General features: G+C 39.8%; 1 protein-coding gene across 4 annotated transcripts in view; it reads right to left on the bottom strand.

Moving 5' to 3' along the window:
- Positions 1-16,317, bottom strand: part of GSDME (gasdermin E) — a 35,138-nt gene that overhangs the window by 11,211 nt on the left and 7,610 nt on the right. Inside the window, exons 1-7 of one of the 4 annotated variants that reach the window (XM_026841703.1) lie at positions 16,107-16,311; positions 14,867-14,977; positions 12,885-13,004; positions 12,218-12,448; positions 10,937-11,129; positions 1,532-1,703; positions 432-552 (exon numbers count right to left, since the gene is read on the bottom strand). In XM_026841703.1, the coding sequence (XP_026697504.1) occupies positions 432-552; positions 1,532-1,703; positions 10,937-11,129; positions 12,218-12,428 (697 nt within the window). In that variant the 5' untranslated portion in view covers positions 12,429-12,448; positions 12,885-13,004; positions 14,867-14,977; positions 16,107-16,311. Of the gene's footprint in view, positions 1-431; positions 553-1,531; positions 1,704-10,936; positions 11,158-12,217; positions 12,449-12,884; positions 13,005-14,866; positions 14,978-16,106; positions 16,312-16,317 lie in introns of those variants that run through there. The other 3 variants (XM_026841702.1, XM_026841704.1, XM_026841705.1) reach the window with 3 other exon arrangements.

The raw sequence follows: 16,317 nt of genomic DNA, 5'->3' as shown, positions 1-16,317 counted from the left end.
GATATTAAGGAAGAAAAAAGTCCACCATGATGGTGGTCAAACATGAGAACAGGCTGCCTAGAGGGGTGATGGAATCTCCATTTCTGGAGATAATCAAAACTTGAATTGACAAGGATATGAGCAATCCGATCTAATTCTGAACTTACACCAAACTTCAAAAGTTGGTCCTGCCCTGAACTAGGGCTTGAGCTAGATGACCTCCTGTGATCCCCTGAAACCTAAGTTATTTTGAGTTTATGATGTAGTCGAACAATTGAAAATGCATTACTAAATCAGAAGAGCAGCATTTCACAGCATAAATAACTATCGAGGTAATGGAGATCGCACAACATCATCACCTTCATATGCAGGCAAATACCAAAATCACTGCCCAGCAGATAGCTCTGTCCACAGTTGTCCTGCATGTCACAGAAAACAAAAATTGTACTTACCAAACTGGCCACTGTGTTTTATGAACAGTTCAATTACACCATAGGCAATAGTGGTTGCAGGAGGAATTTCAAGAATCACACTAGCATCCTTCATCATACTTCCATTTTCACTCACTGAAACCTAGGGGACAGATTTATTCACTGTTTATCTGAATCAGCTATTGTGTAGCTTAAACACAGAATTAAAGGGAAAAAATACACAGAATGTGCTTTATCCTCCATGATGTCTAACTAATGCACATGTTACATTTGACATCTATGAAAAGAACTAGGTGAGCAGCAAGCTAGAAGCACAATGCCAAGAGCAGCTCTCAACTCTTAGCTACCCTGTCCTGGCACAAAGTTGAGCTTCAGGTGCAGCTTTTGCCACACTCAAAACACTGTGGCACTAGGAAACGGGCACCCACTTCTGCATCCTGTCCTCTCCTATCCTGACACCCCTTTTGCCCAGCTGGAGACTGGTACCAGGAAGGTGGCACTTATACAGAGGGCTGTTGAACTTCAACTTCCGTATTTCTGCTCTGGAGACACCCTGTACACAGAAGTGATTCATCTGCAGCTTTAAAAAAAACAACTTACAATGACTGAGCATATGTTTTGACTTTGGTAATGCATTCTCAATTCATAAGCAATTTTTCAGATATCCTCATAATGCAGTTAATCTCTACTCCCACAATCAAAAACAAACGGCTTCTCAATAAAAATCAGTACACACTGCAAACATTTTTGATGAATGATTACTTGGCTTTTCAAATAAATTTGTTTCAGCAATGCTTTTTACTCTTCAACTTACACTGAATTGTTATGTTTATGTTCTGCTGTAGGCAGGAATCTACATAGAAACTGAATCAAAATTTCACAGTATTGATGGAATTCACATTCGAGGCTTACACTAAAAGAGGCATCTTTTGCCAGTGAGGCATTTTACCTTTCTGAAGCTGCACAACTAAGCAGTGCAATGAGTTCAACACATTAAGAAAGAGAGTTCAACATGTTAAGGAAGCATGAAAAATACTCTGAAATCTGTTGGGAGAAATCATAATTTCTTCTCAGATAATCTGCAAATTTTCTATTCCTTGCAGGTTTTGAACAAATTTTACCTTTACTATCTTTGTACTGCATCCCATCACACCGCTGATTTTTTCCTCTGTCTGGATATGTTCAGATATTGTACACTTCTGAGTTGTTATTATCTTTTCTCTCAAGATGCACAGCACTTCACGTTTTCTTTCTATTACTTGTTGTAGTAAATTACTGTTTACATTTATAGTTCTGAAAAAGAAAAAACACCATTAACGACATAAATAATAGAACTGAGAGAAAACATTTTCTTAATTGCTTGAAGAAGCTTTTATTGTAAAAACAACAATGGTTTCTATATGAGCAGTCTCCTCAAAATTATTATGTTCTCTTCTGTTATCTGGTAGCAGTAAATATCTGTATTCCACAGTAAGTCCCAACACATGTACTGAATTCTTGATTCCTTAGTCTGAGCACCAGTGGCAGTTTTCTGACTACTTTCTAAGAAAAAAAAGCAAGGGAGAACTAAAGACAACTTTAATCTTCCAGCATAATATGAAACAACCAGCTAGGCTTGTGGACACTAGACTGAATCCTCTGCTACCCTGAACTCACACTGACATTAACATGGCCATGGCAGGGAATGCCAGCTAACCAGTCTCTTCGGGGTCTCACGTTAGCACAAACGGTGTCAGTAAGTCAATGGACCACATCCTGAAGCCTTTACTCAAAAGAATTATTTTAACCAAAAAAGTCACCAGGAAATACAAACAAAAAACCTGTGCTCATGGTCAATACGATGAACTCCCTGCAGACTGGCCCACTAGTGCATACATTATGTAGGCACACACACAATAAAAATACCTATAACAGCACAATACATAATAAGCATGTAATGTAACAGTATTATCCACACATCACAAAGCTCTGCTTAGAAAAAGCAAAGTTGCAGTTAAGCTACTGAAGGTTAGGAAGTATAAGTAGCAAGCAATCTCCCAGTCTGGTTAGTTTCTCTCTTGGTAATCAAGTCCCACTTTTCCTTGTGAGAGTTCTTGGTTTTCTCTCATTCACCTTATCAGATCAAGTCCCATTTCTTCCCCCTCCTTCTCAATCATCTCAGCCTCGTCCCACAGCCAGCCAGCTCACCTCTTCACATAATCTCTCTGTTATCTTCCCCCCTCAGATGACACCAGCTGTTCAAGTCCCTTCTCCTCACAGTTCACTGTTACCACTTTCCAGCCACCTAGCCAAACTCACTCTCATTTATCTCCTTGTCACATTCAGTCCTGTTAACCCTGTCTCTGTACTTCCTTCCACCTGATGCAGCTGTGCCATCAGGTGCTTCTCAACAGGGGAAGTGACATGGACTCCTTCCTTCATGCCCAAGTGCTGATGTCCAGACTCATCTTAGACTAGGACAGCTTGAGGCGACCACCACAGAGAATGCTGGTTTGGCCTCTGAAGGTCCATGTCCAGGCAAAGGAGTGCCCTGACACGCTGCTGCCAAATTCTGAGCCACTAGAATTTCAGGTGGGATGAACAGCACACTAAGAGAGTGATATCTTGATGCCAATTCTCACACCTTGCTATGGGAACTGTTCCCGTGTTCACTCAAAACGCTGAACTGATTGAGTCAGATCAGCACTGACCAAGTACTTTCAAGGGCTGGACATAAAAAAACACAGAAAAGATTTCACAGATTTTGGAGAAGATTACCAAAAAAAACAACTGCTATAAAGTCCCATGTTATTCATGGGTATAACCTCACAATTTACAATTCACGACCAGGACTGTCACAGTCAAAAGAAAAATTAACTGTGGAAAGGACCTCAAATCTCTAGCCCATGCCTCCAACTTAACGAGTCATCCCTACTCCACAATATAATTCAGCATGCATTTAAATGCTGCTAGAGGTATTTCTGAAGTTAGGTTCTTCTTAGAATAAGCAGAAGAAACAAACCGAACTCCCAGAAACAGTATGAGAGGTTTTCTAAGAAAAGATGACAAAATTCACTACCTTGTCTTCTGGGATGTTAACAGACAGTCTGGTAACAGTTAAAGCAATTTCTTAACTGTATTTAATTTATTAAAATGTGTCAATTATATTATACTTTTGCAAAATACTCATCGGAGGTCCTCAGATGAGATGTCATATTTTCTATGAACAGATAATTCTAGCAAGACAGTTGAAAGATTAAAAGATTGCTATCCCTGGCTCAAGTGACTCAGTCTTTTCTCCTCCCTTTTACTGTAAATGGCTATTCATGGGGCTAAATGGCAATTCCCCAAAAATATGACAGAATGACATGTCTGACTCTGCTTTATTTAAATTGAGATATCTCCACTTTTAATTAAAAAGTTTTAGATTTATTAGATTCTGGAGTTTTGGATTTATGCAGTCTGTATAAGTCTGAAGTCAGCTTGGTTCTTTATTAAATTAAAAATATCCTGAGGCAATTTTTGATCTTTGGAGGGTTACATGCTTATATGAAAGTTCAATCAGTTGGAATGAACTGTCTGAAAGCCTTAAAGTTGATTGTTTAAACAAGGGAAAGAAAATACCTCTGAAGCAACACAGCAGCTGCTAGAAAAGCATCTCCAAACATTCCTGAGATTATTAATATAACTTTTTTTCTTTTGGTGCAAAGCCATGCTTTATGCTTGGAATGCAATGAATCTTTGGATTAAGCAAAAATTGAAGAAATGTGAAGCAATCACAAACACCACTGCTCTTAGAAGTGTCTGCCAGACCAGAGCTATTAGTTATCACAATAACAGACCATCAAGCCTATCATATACTTCACAATACTTATTTCTGATTCTGAAGAGGTGTGCTAAACATCTTGAAAATACAAATTAATGTACTAAGAACTTGCAATTTTAACATTCAAACTAAGCAGCCACAAAGAAATAAATACAATGAAGATGTACAAAAGCAATTTGTCATTTGCTTTCATAGGATGTATTTTTTGCCTGCTTTGGAGGATGACAAACTCACCAGATAGCCCCAAAAGTTAGAGCAAAAGAAGCAAAACAATCAAAGGTAGAAAAATACAGATTAAACAGATTTTCTATTTCTGAATAGCATAAGAAGCATATAGAATATAATTTAACTCTATACAAATGAATGACCAAAGTAATTAATTCATCTACTTCTATGGTATTCTGCCCAAGGTGGAACTGGCTCAGACCCCCTCACGCCCCTGGCTGAGGTTCAGAAGCAGAACTAGCAGCAGAATGGCAAAGAGTCAGAAGACAGAGGTAAACTTGCAAAGAGGCACAGTGAAGAAATTTCTGAGGCCATGCTGAATGAGCTGACCCAGCACTGGAGGCTATGCAGCAACACTAACAGCATCAGGCACAGAGCTACCTGCTTTGGTCCCTGATGTCCCACAGGCACTGTGTCTCAGAGGTAACACAGGGTCCTCTGCACAGAGCTGCCCTGTGTGGCAGAGACATGGCCACTGCCTCAACCCCAAAATTCAAGGGACTTCAGAGGATGTGTTTAATTGTAAAGCTGGCAGAAACACTCTCCTCTTCCCACTAAGTAACTACTTGATTCAGAGCTTTACAACACATACCTTTATCAACAGCTACAAATACAGCACAGTTAAGTGCTCTCCTCTAGACTACTGGCACTGAACTTTCGATCAGAAAACCCCTTAGACTCTAGGGTTATGACAAGTTATCACAAGTTATTACTGGGGTGCAGCCTGTGGAAGGCAAAACATTCTGCTCTTCTCATCAACTCAGGAGACAACATGAGGTAAGCAAATACCCAGCTTATCTAAATTATCATTGTAGGTAGTCATCAAGAGCAAAATGCAACAGGGTTAAAGTCTGACAATCAGAGCAGGGCCTGAAGTATTACAGGGCAATGACTGCTGAGTCTGAGTGTATTTTTGCGAGACCTGAACTCATTTGCTAGCGTAACACTCTGAATATCATTAATATATATCTGAATAACAAGAAGTGGTTGAGTTAAATCCCTGAGAATACATGCATGCAAGCACACGAATTACACTGCATTTTTTATTTTACAGGTCACATTCCAGAACTTTTATTTCTGTTCTACAACCATGACTCTCACCATCTCTTTCACCATCTATTGCACAGGAGCCCTCACCAGTCTTTGTGTTACTTGTACTACATCACTGTACTCCTTCCCACTTTGAGAAGCTGAGCTGAAGTACTCAAAAGTAACACTATATAAAATATAATGAGATGATGGTTTGCTCTGTCCCATTATCAATATATGGAGTATGAGGCTGTATAAATAAAGATAATTTAAAAGATAAGGACTGTGGGTCTTTGTTTGATTGTTTGTTCTGCTTAAATAACCTTCCTGAGGTCAATGATTTACTATGCTGGAAGCTCTACAGCTCAAACATGAACAGAAAAGAATTTCTGTGAGTTTTGGTCTCACTCTCTCCACATTTAACTAGATTAAACACTTCCACTCTCCTATAATGCAAAGTCTTCCTTCAACGTTTTTCTTCTTGTATGAGAAAAGCAGTGGAGAACAGAGAGGCAAAAAGGCAATTTACTCCAGACTGGAAGCACAAAAGAAGGAAGAAATGCAGAAACGAATGGAAGGCAAGAGAAAACAGAAAACATGTGGCTCTAACAGTTAAAGGAGAGAGCAGGAGCCTGCTCTAAACCCCACAGCTGAGACAGAGGGTCTTTCCTTCAGCCACAGCATCTCTGACTAGATCAGGCATAACGGAGGGGGGCTAGGACCATTTTCCCATCAAATTCTGTCTAGTCTTCTCAGTAACTCACCCCGCAAATCCTCAAAGCAAGACACTCGCCAATTTACTACAAATACTAAGAAGAATGCTTACTGCTGTACTCTCCACCCTCACACTGAAGACTGTTGCCTGCTTGCACAAATTTTCACTAGTCCAAACTACCCATGAGTGAAAAACGGTTTCAGTCCTGCACTGGGCAATGTCACCTCAACACACCTCCTCTCCCAGCTGCGGAGACATGGGTGGCCCACTCTCACAGCCTCATCCAAATGCAACTTCTGTAACACCCATAGGACTGACTTCAAAACCTCTTGCACTGCTCAGCCAGAATTCCTCAGCTTGTTCAATCTTCTCCATTTATAATGCACAATAGTCCAATGTCTTCTACACAAATGCTGCTTGCTGCACAGTGAGAGCCTTCACCCAGCTTTGCTCCTTCTCTAATAAAGACCTCTAGATGACTGTCATGGAGTAAAATCCACCAGACCTCTCTGCCACTTTCCACCAAGCACAGATGCATAATATTTTTGTTAATCAGTTTCAAATATAACCTCTGACCTACTTCCTACAGTCATACCAGAACACAGTATCTGCTACAATCTGCTTATTGATAGCATTTCACTATTTTCCCTGCAGAATAACCTTCACAGACACTTTGAGACTGAAAATGACAGATAGTTCCTCTATTTTCTGTTTGGCATCCTTTTTTTAAATTACAGACACACACAATTGATTTTACTCAGTCCCGTCTCATAACATTTTGTGACTTCCTATCACCCACGTAGCACCTTTGGTAGAAAGCTGAATGGTTTTCTCATCATACACATAATATACGAGGAGTTTTAAAGAATAAATAACAAAATGGGCTGAACTTCCACTGTAGTCAGACTAGGAATAAGAACCTATTTTCATCTTAGTATGGAAAACAGCTGAAACAATCAAAGTGCATATTAAAGTACAATATAGCATAAAAATATCTTTCAGTCATGCCAGAGTATACTACTAACACCACTTACTGTTTTTCTAATATGCTTATCATAGAGTTAGGAATCATTCATATAAAGTGATGGAAGTGTGACAGGCAAAGTTTTCTGCAGCCGATGTGAACTGACTGCTGTCACTTCATCCTCTTTCTTTCTGTTGTCAGTGTCCCCTCAGAACTTCTATTTCAATCACCTAACACTATTTAGTGACATGGTAAAAACAAACAAGTGAATTTGTTAATCCATGAGAACTACAGAGATTATAACATCCTCATAATCCTCTCCACTGTATTCAGGGGAGAATACAGAATGGTTGAGGTTGGAAGGTCCAACCTCCCTGCTCAAGCAGGGCCACCTAGAGCAGGCTTCCCAGGATCACGTCTCCAAGAGAGAGACTCCAAAACCTCCCTGGGCAACCTGTGCCAGTCCTCCGTCCCCCTCACAGTGCTAAAAGGTTTCCTGATGTTCAGAGCCTACTATGTGTCAGTTTGTGTCCATTGCCTGCTGTTCTGTCACTGGGCACCACTGAAAAGAGCCTGGCTCCATCCTCTTTGCACCCATCCTTCAGGATTTATATACACGAGCCTTCTCTTCTCCAGGCTGAGCAGTCTCATCTCACTCAGCCTTTTCTCAAACATTAGGTTCTCCAGCAGCTTCATCATCATCATCGTGGCCCTTCACTGGGCTCTCTCTAGTATGTCCATGTCTACCTTGTACTGGGAAGCCCAGAACTGGTCACAGTACTCCAGGTGTGGCCTCACCTGCGCTGGGTAGAGGGGAAGGATCACTTCCCTCAACCTGCCGGCAACACTCCTTCTCACGCAGTCCAGGCTACCACTGGCCTTCTTCACAGCAAGGGCACATTGCTGGCTCATGTCCAACTTGGTGTCCACCAGGACACCACAGGTCCTTTTCTGCAAAGCTGCTTCCCAGCCAGCCAGTCCACAACATGTACTGGTACCTGGGGCATTTCCACTTGCAGAAGTTTGCGCTTCCCTCAGTTGCACTGCATGAGGTTCCCACCAGACCAGCCTGCTGAGGTCCCTCCAGGTGGCAGCATGACGCTCAGGATGTATCTGCCCCTCCTCCCAGTTCTGTGTCATCAGCAAACCTGCTGAGGGTACAGTCATCAGCACTGGCACACACATGACTAACAAAGATGTTAAACGGGACTGGACCCCGAATTGTCCCCTGGGGCACACCATTAGTCACTGGCCTCCAACTAGACTTTGTACCACTGATCAATACCTTCCAGGCCCAGTCATTCAGCCAATTTTCAATCCACCTCACTGCCTATCCAGTCCATACTTCGTCAGCTCCTCTGTGAGGATCTTACCGCAGACAGTATTGAAAGCCTTAAAATAGAAGATGGAATATACTCCTAAATCCATAGAAATCTCACCAAATTTAAAGGTACAGGACTGATCTGAAATCAATATGTTACAGTGCTCTGTGAATTAGCAAGCACAAATAAAATATGCCAAGTACCATTTAACCTTATTTTTATATTGCACACTATGTTAATACGCATGTTCTGCATTTACAATGTCATTGCTTTTGCAAATCACAAAGGATCTCATCCTGCATCCTTCAGCTGTCATCCCTTTTCAGAAAAGAAGAGCCAATGCAGCATTGGGAATCTAAGAGATCAATAGGATTTTCCTTCAGAAGGTTCACATAAAAAGTGACAGGAACCCTATTTGCTGCCACTCAGCACTTCCAGCTTGCTGAACCTCGAAGACTCTCATGACTTAGTTTAGAAAGCATATCAGCTTTGACATTTTTTAGGGGTTTCTGCTATTTATCTGCAATTTTGATTTACAACAGCCTAATACAAGAACATTTTAAAATCCAACTTAATTAGGCTATATATGTAGAAATAAAACAATGGATTAAACAAGCACAAGCAACGTATGTTATTAGATGAAATCAAGAACACTTAGCTGACTCATCTCACAAGGACTGCTGGGTAAACATCCTCTCTGTGCCATAATGCTTTGCATCTGAAAAATCACTAATGATGTAGGCACCAGCACTCCTGAACACTGAATTCCTGAATGCCGTACAATACTCTATGAATGGGACAAAAGCTAGAAGCTTGGACACAATCCACCATAAATCATAGAATATTTATGAATGAGTAACTGGAATTTCATTTGTAAGGCATTAACACAATTTCCAGTGAGCCTCAGTGTTATGCTGAAGGAAAAAAAATAATAAAAATTCTGCTATCCTCATCATTTTCAGTGACCTGATGGAAGCCAGAACCCAGAAGCCTGACTTTCTGGATATCAGTTATACACTTTGCATCATAAGCCTTAATAACCTATAAGCATCTTTTCTATGAACTAAGAACTAGCTCCTTCCATAAAGTGGCACACACATTAACATCATTTACAGTTATATTCAGATCACTGCAGAGCTACTGATTTTCCATACTCAAAAGAAGATAATACATTTTTAAGTACTTAGTTACATTCAGGATTATAATCCCAAAATGTGCTGAAGTAAATCTGATTCACTATGGGAGGATTATTTGTTTGAACAGAGTAGGTAACTTACTGCAGAAAACTAAGTAGAAGCTTGCTGATCTAAACAGAAGTTACTTGTTTGTTTTTCTATAGGACTCTATCTACTTGTGTTACAAATAAGATTCTAAATCTCAACTGACACTATTTTGGATGCATACTAATTTTACAGGCCTGGTACATACATTTAGTGCATCATTTTCTGCTTTTAATAAGGCACAAAGATAGCAAGGTGCACTATTATAATAAATTTGTTGATTTGTGAATGCTCACGATAAAAAGAACAGCAGCCATTTGTTCCTGCGAAAATGGACAATTAATTATTTCTAGAATATCAGTGTATCTAAAGCAAATTTACACTGCTTCGAACAACTTTTGCACTGATAACAAAAACCTATCATCTTTATCTTCGGAGCATCAGCAAAGGCTATTAAAATGCATTACACCACTTGCTACAGATTGAGGGTACAATGCTGTCACAAACCACCCTCATCTCCTGCGAGTCAGGACCTGCAGTACAGAGTAGACCCCTGACTTGTCAGCTCGTTGCCAAGTAGGCTTTGGTCCATGACTGTCTTATTGCAAGATTAAAGAAATCCAATTTCAGAGTAGGACAGAAGTGTTGCATATCTTGTAAAATTAAGATTATAGTTCTTCTCAGCTATTACAGTGTGTAACAGTGAGCAATATAAACTATATTTTGTTCAACCAGTGGAACACGCATGGACCATGCTTGCTCACCTTTGCTATTCCTTCAACTTCAAATAATCCAACTTTCCAGCACAGCTGCTCACACACACACATACAAATTTATAAAGCTTGCTTACAGGAACATTAGTAGCTCTGAATTCGGTTTCCATAGCATTTGCCCCAGTAACAAATAAACCAATCAATTTTTTTTCAAGATTGTTACTTCAGTAGAGTCCTCCAAAGGGAGAATTTGGCTCTTGTTCCATGTGGTAATTCATGCAAATACATAAGATGAAATTTCAGAGATGTTTTTAAAAATGAAAAGGAAAAGTTTGATCATCAAGCTTTCAGAATCTGGAAATTTTCTTTTATATATATATGATTTATCACCTGAAAATGAGAGCTTACAATAAAAATAATTCTCAAACTGTGACAACGCTACAGAATCAATTGCTCAGTGATCACAGCTGACCCATGTCTTTTCAGCTCAGTAATCTTTCCTGGCCATTATAACATCAACATTAAAAACATACCTGTCCTTGACGTCTTTCATAAGCTGCTGCAAGTCAATCTCCTGCTTCCTCAGGTTTCCAAATGAGGACTGGTTTTCCACATAGCCCTTCCCTCCAGCTCCCAGGCTGATCTTTCCGAATGAAGTTTCCACACTTCCTTGCACAAAATCTTCAAACTTCCCCATATATTTTGCAAAGTCAGACTCCACGATTACTAGGAAAGCAAAAGAAGTAATTTCTACCTGTGAAGAGAAGTGCTGAAACAGTCCTGAAGTGATTGGAAAACCAAAAACTTACAGAAAATATGACAAGTTAGTGAGGGCAAGGAACAGTATTGAGCAGGTAAATAATAAAATTTACAGCTCTGTAACTCTTACTTCTGCTTCCTCTATATTTTCATCACCTTCGCTCTGCTATCTTTTATATTTTGCCATTTTAGGAAAATATAAGGTAACTGAAATGCAGAGTTCAGATGCTATGGAAGATTTATAAAGAATGACTGGAACTCAGTTCAGCTACAAACTACAGAACAGACCTGCTTGTACAACAGGGTTATTATTTTCCCATTATCTTGACATATCTCATTATAGGGTTTTCCCAAAGCTCACTGAAAAACAGCGGAAGCATTTAATTGGCTTAAACCAACTCAGAATCTTATACATATATAAACTGAAGAACTGACCCAGAACCAGCTAATCTTCCAAGCCAGCCAGATTTAACATCTAAATTTAAGGACTTATCTATTTTCCTGTATGGAATTGTGACATGCCCAGAAATATGGGATTCCAGACTGTTAATCCTAAAACCTGGTTAGGACTGTTGCAGCTGGATGAAGAAAGAAGTACAAGGGTCAACCATTTTTAACAGTCTGTTCAAGAAGAAAGGAAGCAGTGGTAAAACTTGCTTGGCCTTGCCTGTGTAAGCATTCCCTGGGCTGCTGTCACCAATAAAACACTGTTTATGCAGTGTTTTTTGACCTTGGGCGCAGTATACAAAAAATATTCTAGGGGAGCTTCTGTGGCTGCAGACAGAACTGTTATTAAACAGTAGGACTGTACAGCTTGACAACCTTCAGCACTTAATTTCAGCAGTTTAGACAGGCAAAACATTTTTTTTTTTAAACAAACATTTGTTATTACTGGTTTCAGTTAAATGATCATCTCATTTCCATAGATGGAGAATACTTCAGAGCATCCCTCTGAAAGGATCCCTCTAGTAATGTGACTGAGAATAATAACAAAAAAGATTAGGCTTTGCATTCTTATTATCTGCAATACTAGTGCTGCCCAAGTAGGACTTTACCTGGTTTTATCGGCTTGTCTTCAGTAAGCACATCATTCAGGGTGACCGTCAAGAAATGATACTTGGGCTTCTGCCAGCACCAGAATTTCTTCCTCTTTGTAACTAAGCTCAGAAGCTGCAGCTTGTCCGAGGCGTTCAAGTGAGAGACAGGAATCAAGTCACCTCCACTGTCAGTTTCTCTCACAAAATTCTTTGTTGCTTTGGCAAACATCTTGGGGAATCAATTAAAGCCTGCAAGAATACATCTGGTTTTTAACAATTACAGCTGGAAAATAGAAATATTTACATTGTCACTTTTAAAAAGTTCTTCACAGCATTGGCATTAATGCAGGAACAGGTAGTGTTTTCACCCCATCTTCTCCACTCTGCACTGGGAATCCTGACAATTGAAACTGCTTATCCCAAAGTGAAAACGTTTTCACAGTAACAGGCAAAAGAATTTTAGTTAAAATTTTAAATAAGCAACAGTGAATAAGCAAGAATGATGCACTGCAAATATGATATGCAAGGCTTAAGCATTACAATAAAAATGTATGAAATTTATAATCTTGCAGACAATGAAGAAAGAAATGTGTAAGAAATATTCCAATCTACAGCTGAAAAGTTCCTTCAAGGAACTCTCACGGGTAATTAATCTGTTAGGGAGGAAAAAACTTACAAAGCTTACCTGAGATTCTAAGAAAAAGCATCTACTAATGAGCACCCCGCAGAGACTGGCTGAGATGAGGAGGGCACTGGTACAATGGCAGAGGACTTCTGCCTCCCTGCAGAATCCTTCTTTTATTACCTAACATAAAATTATCTTACTCCATAAAAGGTAATTAGGTATTATTCACACAAATTATCTTGATCTTTTTAACAGTGAGTAAACACATATAGGGATAATAATTATTCTATAAAAAGCAACAAATATTTGTGCTGGCTTCCTTGTGACTAAGTTTTGTTTCTAAACTATGCCCCTGGAAAGCTCCAATTAATTTTTTTCTTTCTGAACCTTTTTACCTTCAGTGTTTTCCAATTTTCTATTTTCCATTAGCATAACTACAGCTAAATTGAACATATGTTATTTGTAACTGCTAAAGAGCTACATACATTATCTTGTTCTAGCTTTTAAATGTCTTACATTAAAAAAATACTAGTACCTCTTACCGTGTATGGTTTTCTTTACGCCAAGCCATGCAATTTGCTGTTCTTAGGAAAAGAACTTTTTCAGTAAGGGAAACGGGCTAAACTCACAGGAGAAAAGGTAAAAATGACCATTTGCAAGTGCTAAACACAAAATTTTAATAAACTAATTTTTGATCTTTTTAAAAAAATCTAATCTTTTTTAGTTTTTCAACTCTGTATTATCTGATCTAATGATATTTCCAGAATTAAATCAGTCTGTTAAAGTTGGCAGCATTCCTTTGAATCCCCCAGCTGACACTGACTGGAAAGCTCAACTAAGATCATACCATGTCTGAGATGGGTATCCACATGCTCATGATTACCTGTCTTGCTCTGTGTTAGATTTGTCATTTACAAATACAGGCCAGACGAAGTTAGAACAGACTTCAAACAAAAACTGGTATTGCAGTGGGCACTCAGGAATATTGAAAGAAAAGGGAAAACTGAATGAAGATATTAGTGGTTTGACTACAGGTTCCATGTTTTAGTATCTGTTGGAGGACAAAGAGCCTTTTTACAGATGGGAACTCACCTTTCCACTGGCTTTTCTCAAAATCCCATTTCAGCTAATATTTCACACAGTATTTACGAACTCACGCTGAGGTATCTACCTCATCGTGAAACCCCCATAAGACTACTCTTAGTTCTCTATGTAAGCAAGTACAGGATGTTTCCCAACAACAACTGCATGGAAAGGATTTGAACAATGTCAAAGTCGCATAATGTTTTACTGAAGAGTCTTCTGAGGCTTTCATTGTAATGGTAGCTGCAGCAAACCTGCAGCACAGCCCCAGCTATACGCACTACGAATATTCTCACTAACTTTCTTGCTCTCTGACCTTTTCCTAAACTCTGAACTGAAAATGATTTTCTGCGTTCTTAAAATTTCTCCTACTTAATTTCTCTGGTTGTTATCTCAGTGAGAACACTTTAATGGAATGAATAATGCAGCTCCACTGCATAAAAAAAAACCAACAACCAACAAATCAACCAACCAACCAACCTCCTAACAGCCAAAATAAATAGTTTTCTTTTTCCCTGGGACTTCTTCTGCGTGACACCATATTTCACAACCAACTAGATGACTGATTTGTAATGACGGGGACCATCAAGAAAATTCTTGTTGCCTGCATTAGCTGCTCTTCCCCAGCACAACCTTCTTCAAATCTTTCTGTGCTTTACACAACTTCACTCATTCTGATGTCTTTCCTACATAAACAACTCAAATAGGCATAGTCTCTGAAAACAAGAAAGGCCCACCAATTCCTGAGGAGTTTATGATAAGACAAATTGCAATAAACCAGTTCCTATGATTTGGCATTGTTACACGCTCACTAAATCTCATGACATGAGCCATTAACACCATTCTATAAAACTTCAATCCGTGGTGGCTTGTTTTCACTCCCAGCCACCACGCTTTTCACTAGCAGAAAGGACATCCAGAGAAGACCATGGAGTGCTTATGAATCTGCTGAGGCTCACCAGGCAGGAGAGATGGGACAGTCTTCAACCTCAGAATGACGTCTGTGTCTCCCACACTTTGCTGGACTGGGAATGTCTTTGCAGGGATCATATTTGCTGGTGCAGCTGTACCTGCAAAGCAAGAATATTCTGTCTGATTTCCTGTTTATGTCTCTTTGGATATGGTGATTATAACACAAATTCTAAAATATACCCAAATATCTTGATTCAGTGGTTCATAAAACAAAGACATAGAGCAATTGAATATGCCCTTAGCCAACACCAGGAAGTTAATGCAGCTACTAGGATCGATGGCATCTGGACTGAACAGACATTGAGAGGTTACAGACACAGCATTAAGAAAACTCTGCCTTTGAAGTTTCTTCCTCTGGAATCTTTGTTAGAGCTGTGCTTGGTTTAGTAGAATTAAAAGGGGAGGTAGGAAAAGCCTGTCAGAGTGAATTCACTCTTGCAGACTGATAGCTAGGCATGAAAACAGAAAAGGAAGGAAAGAGTACCTTCCTTGCTTTCTGAGAAATTTAAAATTAGCCCAAACCTGGGCTACAGGAAGATTGGTCAATGAAAGGGATTAGATCAAGGGAAGGTATTTACAGCAACTTCACTGTTTACTGAAACAAGCAAATCTTACACTGCTCCTGTCCTTTCTCACTGCTCCCCAACTCAATATAGTGGGATATTAAATCCAAAGAAACATTTTATGAATAATCAGTTTACCTTTGTCAGCAAAAAAGCAAAGTCTTAACAGATGCCCAATATTTCTTACCTTCTGTATACACAAACACTGACCTTTCTAAAAAATAGAAAAAAGCTTTTTTTTCTTTTTCCATTTAAGATTACTCAGCACACTGGGCACAGTACACAGGGAATTTGGGAAGAGGATGACAAATGAATTGCTGAGTGTCGGCACACCCCTTGCCAATCCAAAACTGTACGGAAATACAATCCCTGAAGGCCAAAAACGGCCATGCAGGAGTCATGGTGTCATAAGAGCTGTTTGGTGTTAACTCCGCTGTGAAGCAGCAGTATCGGGCTTTGAATCCTAATCAAGTCAGAGTTTATGCCGAAAGGCAACTGAAGCGTGGAAGTGATGACAAGCAGGACGTGTGTTTTATTACAAAACCTAATAGTTATTTTCACCTTCTTTCTAGATGACTTAAATTAAAAAACAGCCATAAAAGCTAATACGCAAAGCCTAGCAGGGATGTTCACGCAAGGAATTTCAATCCTGGATCGCACGCACGTGGTCCCTAAAACCGCATCCAATCAAGGCCAGCCCTGGATGTAGCCCACTTTTGTGCCTTGAGGACTTGACAGCACGCACCTCCGAGGACTCGACGTCGTGCAAAGCCCCAGCGGCTCAAGGCCCGGGCGAGGGCCTCAGGGGGACTGGCGGTGCCGCCCTGCCAGGCCGAGGTGCGAGGGCCGCCGGCGGGAGCTGCGCCCTTCGGGAA

This window comes from Athene cunicularia (assembly GCF_003259725.1).
Source record: "Athene cunicularia isolate RWA chromosome 2 unlocalized genomic scaffold, athCun1 chr2_part1, whole genome shotgun sequence".
Taxonomy (NCBI): Eukaryota; Metazoa; Chordata; class Aves; order Strigiformes; family Strigidae; genus Athene; species Athene cunicularia.
The sequence above is the reverse complement of the archived record's forward strand: the minus strand, read 5'-3'. Positions and strand labels throughout refer to the sequence as shown.